Below are 2,335 nucleotides of genomic sequence, written 5' to 3'. Positions count from 1 at the left end.
CAATCTACAAGTGATGACGGCATTGCAATGTGTCAACCCCTTTTCTTTCTTAATATTTAAAGAATAGGTCGAGTATATTTTTTGATTCGGCTTATATTAATATATATTTTTTTTTAATGTTCATCGTCTAGACCCTTGAGCTTTGTCTTAAAATATTTGGTTTCAAAAAATTATTATTTTTGTTTTTTATTTCTATATTTTTTTTTATTCTTTTATCGTCGCTATTAATTTACCTGTAATTTACATTTTATTTTATTGGATTTTCAGATTCCATTAATGGAGAATAAAATGAAATGGGATAGATCGAAGAAAAAGAAGTTCCCTGATATTGAAATTGAAATGAATAATATACACTATAACGGTAACGATGAAAAAATAACGAGAGATGAAACGTCCATACAAATGATTCCATTGTGGTCTACTAAACAGAGCATTGATATCCCGTCTCCAAATATTGGAGTTAAGGAACAAAGTTTTATTTTACAAAGTGGGGATTCTGGAATTGAATCTGTACAGGTATGTGTTTTAATCACCAAAAAATAACATATTTGATACCATATTTTGTTGAAAACATTTTAATAAAACTAGAATAAATTAAAAGTAATTTATTAATTTAGTTAAAAAGTGCAGTCAATCGTAATATAAACTATCTAAATATCTAAAAAAATATTAAAAATAATTGTATATTATAAGTTTGTATTTTTATATCTAGCAGATGTATTTAGAACAATATCTCAGATCTAGCCAAAAGTAATTTTGGGAAATTTTTTTGTATCAAATTAATTTTAAAAATGTATATGCAAAAAATTTTTTAAAAATTAGTTTGATGTTTGACAGTGAGTTCAAACACGTAAATACACGTCATATTCGTATCATATAAGGACGTACGGGTGGCCGTATAAATACCCACCCATTGACATTTAACAGTCACTCTCTCTATCTTTCTCTCTAATTATATTTTTCTCCAGGCAGGTGACCGTTTAGGGAGAGACCTCCATCCTTCTTGCACAGAAACGACTGAAATTGTCTGCTAAGTTTAATTTGTCGTTTGAACCATAGTTAAAACTGTTAAAAAAAAGAGTACTGTCAAACAAACCAATGGTTGTAAACTATAAGAAACAATATTATAATATAATATAAATTATTATAATGTGTTTATTTAGGCAAGTCCGGCCCAAAAGGCGAATAAACCCTGCAGTTCATCCACAATTGATATGTACGACGTCCCGGGCCCATCGACATCAAGGCGATTTAGTTCCGTATATCTGCATCCCGATCGTGCACGTTTCAATTATCCCAGTCCGATTGCTTCTTGTTCTCGAGATCACAATGCAACTGAGGTAGTACATTTTAGTTTAAATAACAATTTAGTTGGAATGTAAGATCACTCTAGTATAAAGTATTCTTTAAGAACTTTATAAATTAGTTTTAATCATATAAAATGTATTATACATGTCCCGTAAGGATTATACCCATTAGCCATAGGGCTGAGACACGATTGAGCATAACACGCTTTTTTTGCGACACGATTGAGCATAAATCGTCGGCGTATCAAAGGAAATTGAAATACAAAAGAAAACCAACACAATTGAGCATAAAAAACTCTGCAACGTTGCCATTTTCAATTTTGAACTGTTTTATACAAAAATATTTATTTAAATAATTATAATGATTCAAAATATAACATGGCAAAGAAATATCATGTTTTCATAGTCAATATGTAATATAACTAGTCACATTATTCAAAATATTTATAAATCAATAATAGACTCAATAGTAGTCACATTATAATACAGTATATAGATCTTTTTGCTAATAATTTAATAATAATAATAATAATAATAATAATAGTATCAATAGTAGTCCGGAACAGTACTCCGGAACTAATTTATTAATTGATAACATTGTCGATAAAGCTCGGCTCACGGTTCGCATCAGATATCATAATAATTGGTGTGATAATACGTGAAAATAATAAATTACAACATTTTGGCGACGTGAATTTGGCAACATCGCATAAAATATTCTAGGCTCAATCGTGTTTCTAAAAAGGTCTATGCTCAATCGTGCTTTACCGAGCCGTAGAAAGGGACTCACTGCCCGGACAAAAACCGGTTTTTTGCTGTTCTATGATTGTTCTAAAACTATGAGACTAATGAAAATAAAGTGTTCAGAAAATTAAACTCTGTACAATGTCTACCTTTAAGTGATTCGAAAAAGCGTTTTTACCAAAAAATGTATTTAATTAAAATATTAAATATATGTACCTAGTCCTTGAGACTCTCTGAGAGTCTAATAAAAAAACAAATTTATGATAAATATATTATCTTAGGAG

The 2,335-nt window shown here is 29.3% G+C and overlaps 1 protein-coding gene across 1 annotated transcript in view; it reads left to right on the top strand.

The window, feature by feature from the left end:
- Nucleotides 1-265: 265 nt before the first annotated feature.
- LOC100575365 overlaps nt 266-2,335 on the top strand; it is an 18,224-nt gene continuing 16,154 nt past the window's right edge. Inside the window, exons 1-2 of the mRNA XM_029489772.1 lie at nt 266-516; nt 1,164-1,340. Of these exons, the coding sequence (XP_029345632.1) occupies nt 277-516; nt 1,164-1,340 (417 nt within the window). The 5' untranslated portion in view covers nt 266-276. The remainder of the gene's footprint in view (nt 517-1,163; nt 1,341-2,335) is intronic.

Source organism: Acyrthosiphon pisum, chromosome X (assembly GCF_005508785.2).
Source record: "Acyrthosiphon pisum isolate AL4f chromosome X, pea_aphid_22Mar2018_4r6ur, whole genome shotgun sequence".
Lineage (NCBI taxonomy): Eukaryota > Metazoa > Arthropoda > Insecta > Hemiptera > Aphididae > Acyrthosiphon > Acyrthosiphon pisum.
This window is presented reverse-complemented; position numbering and strand designations above follow the sequence as displayed.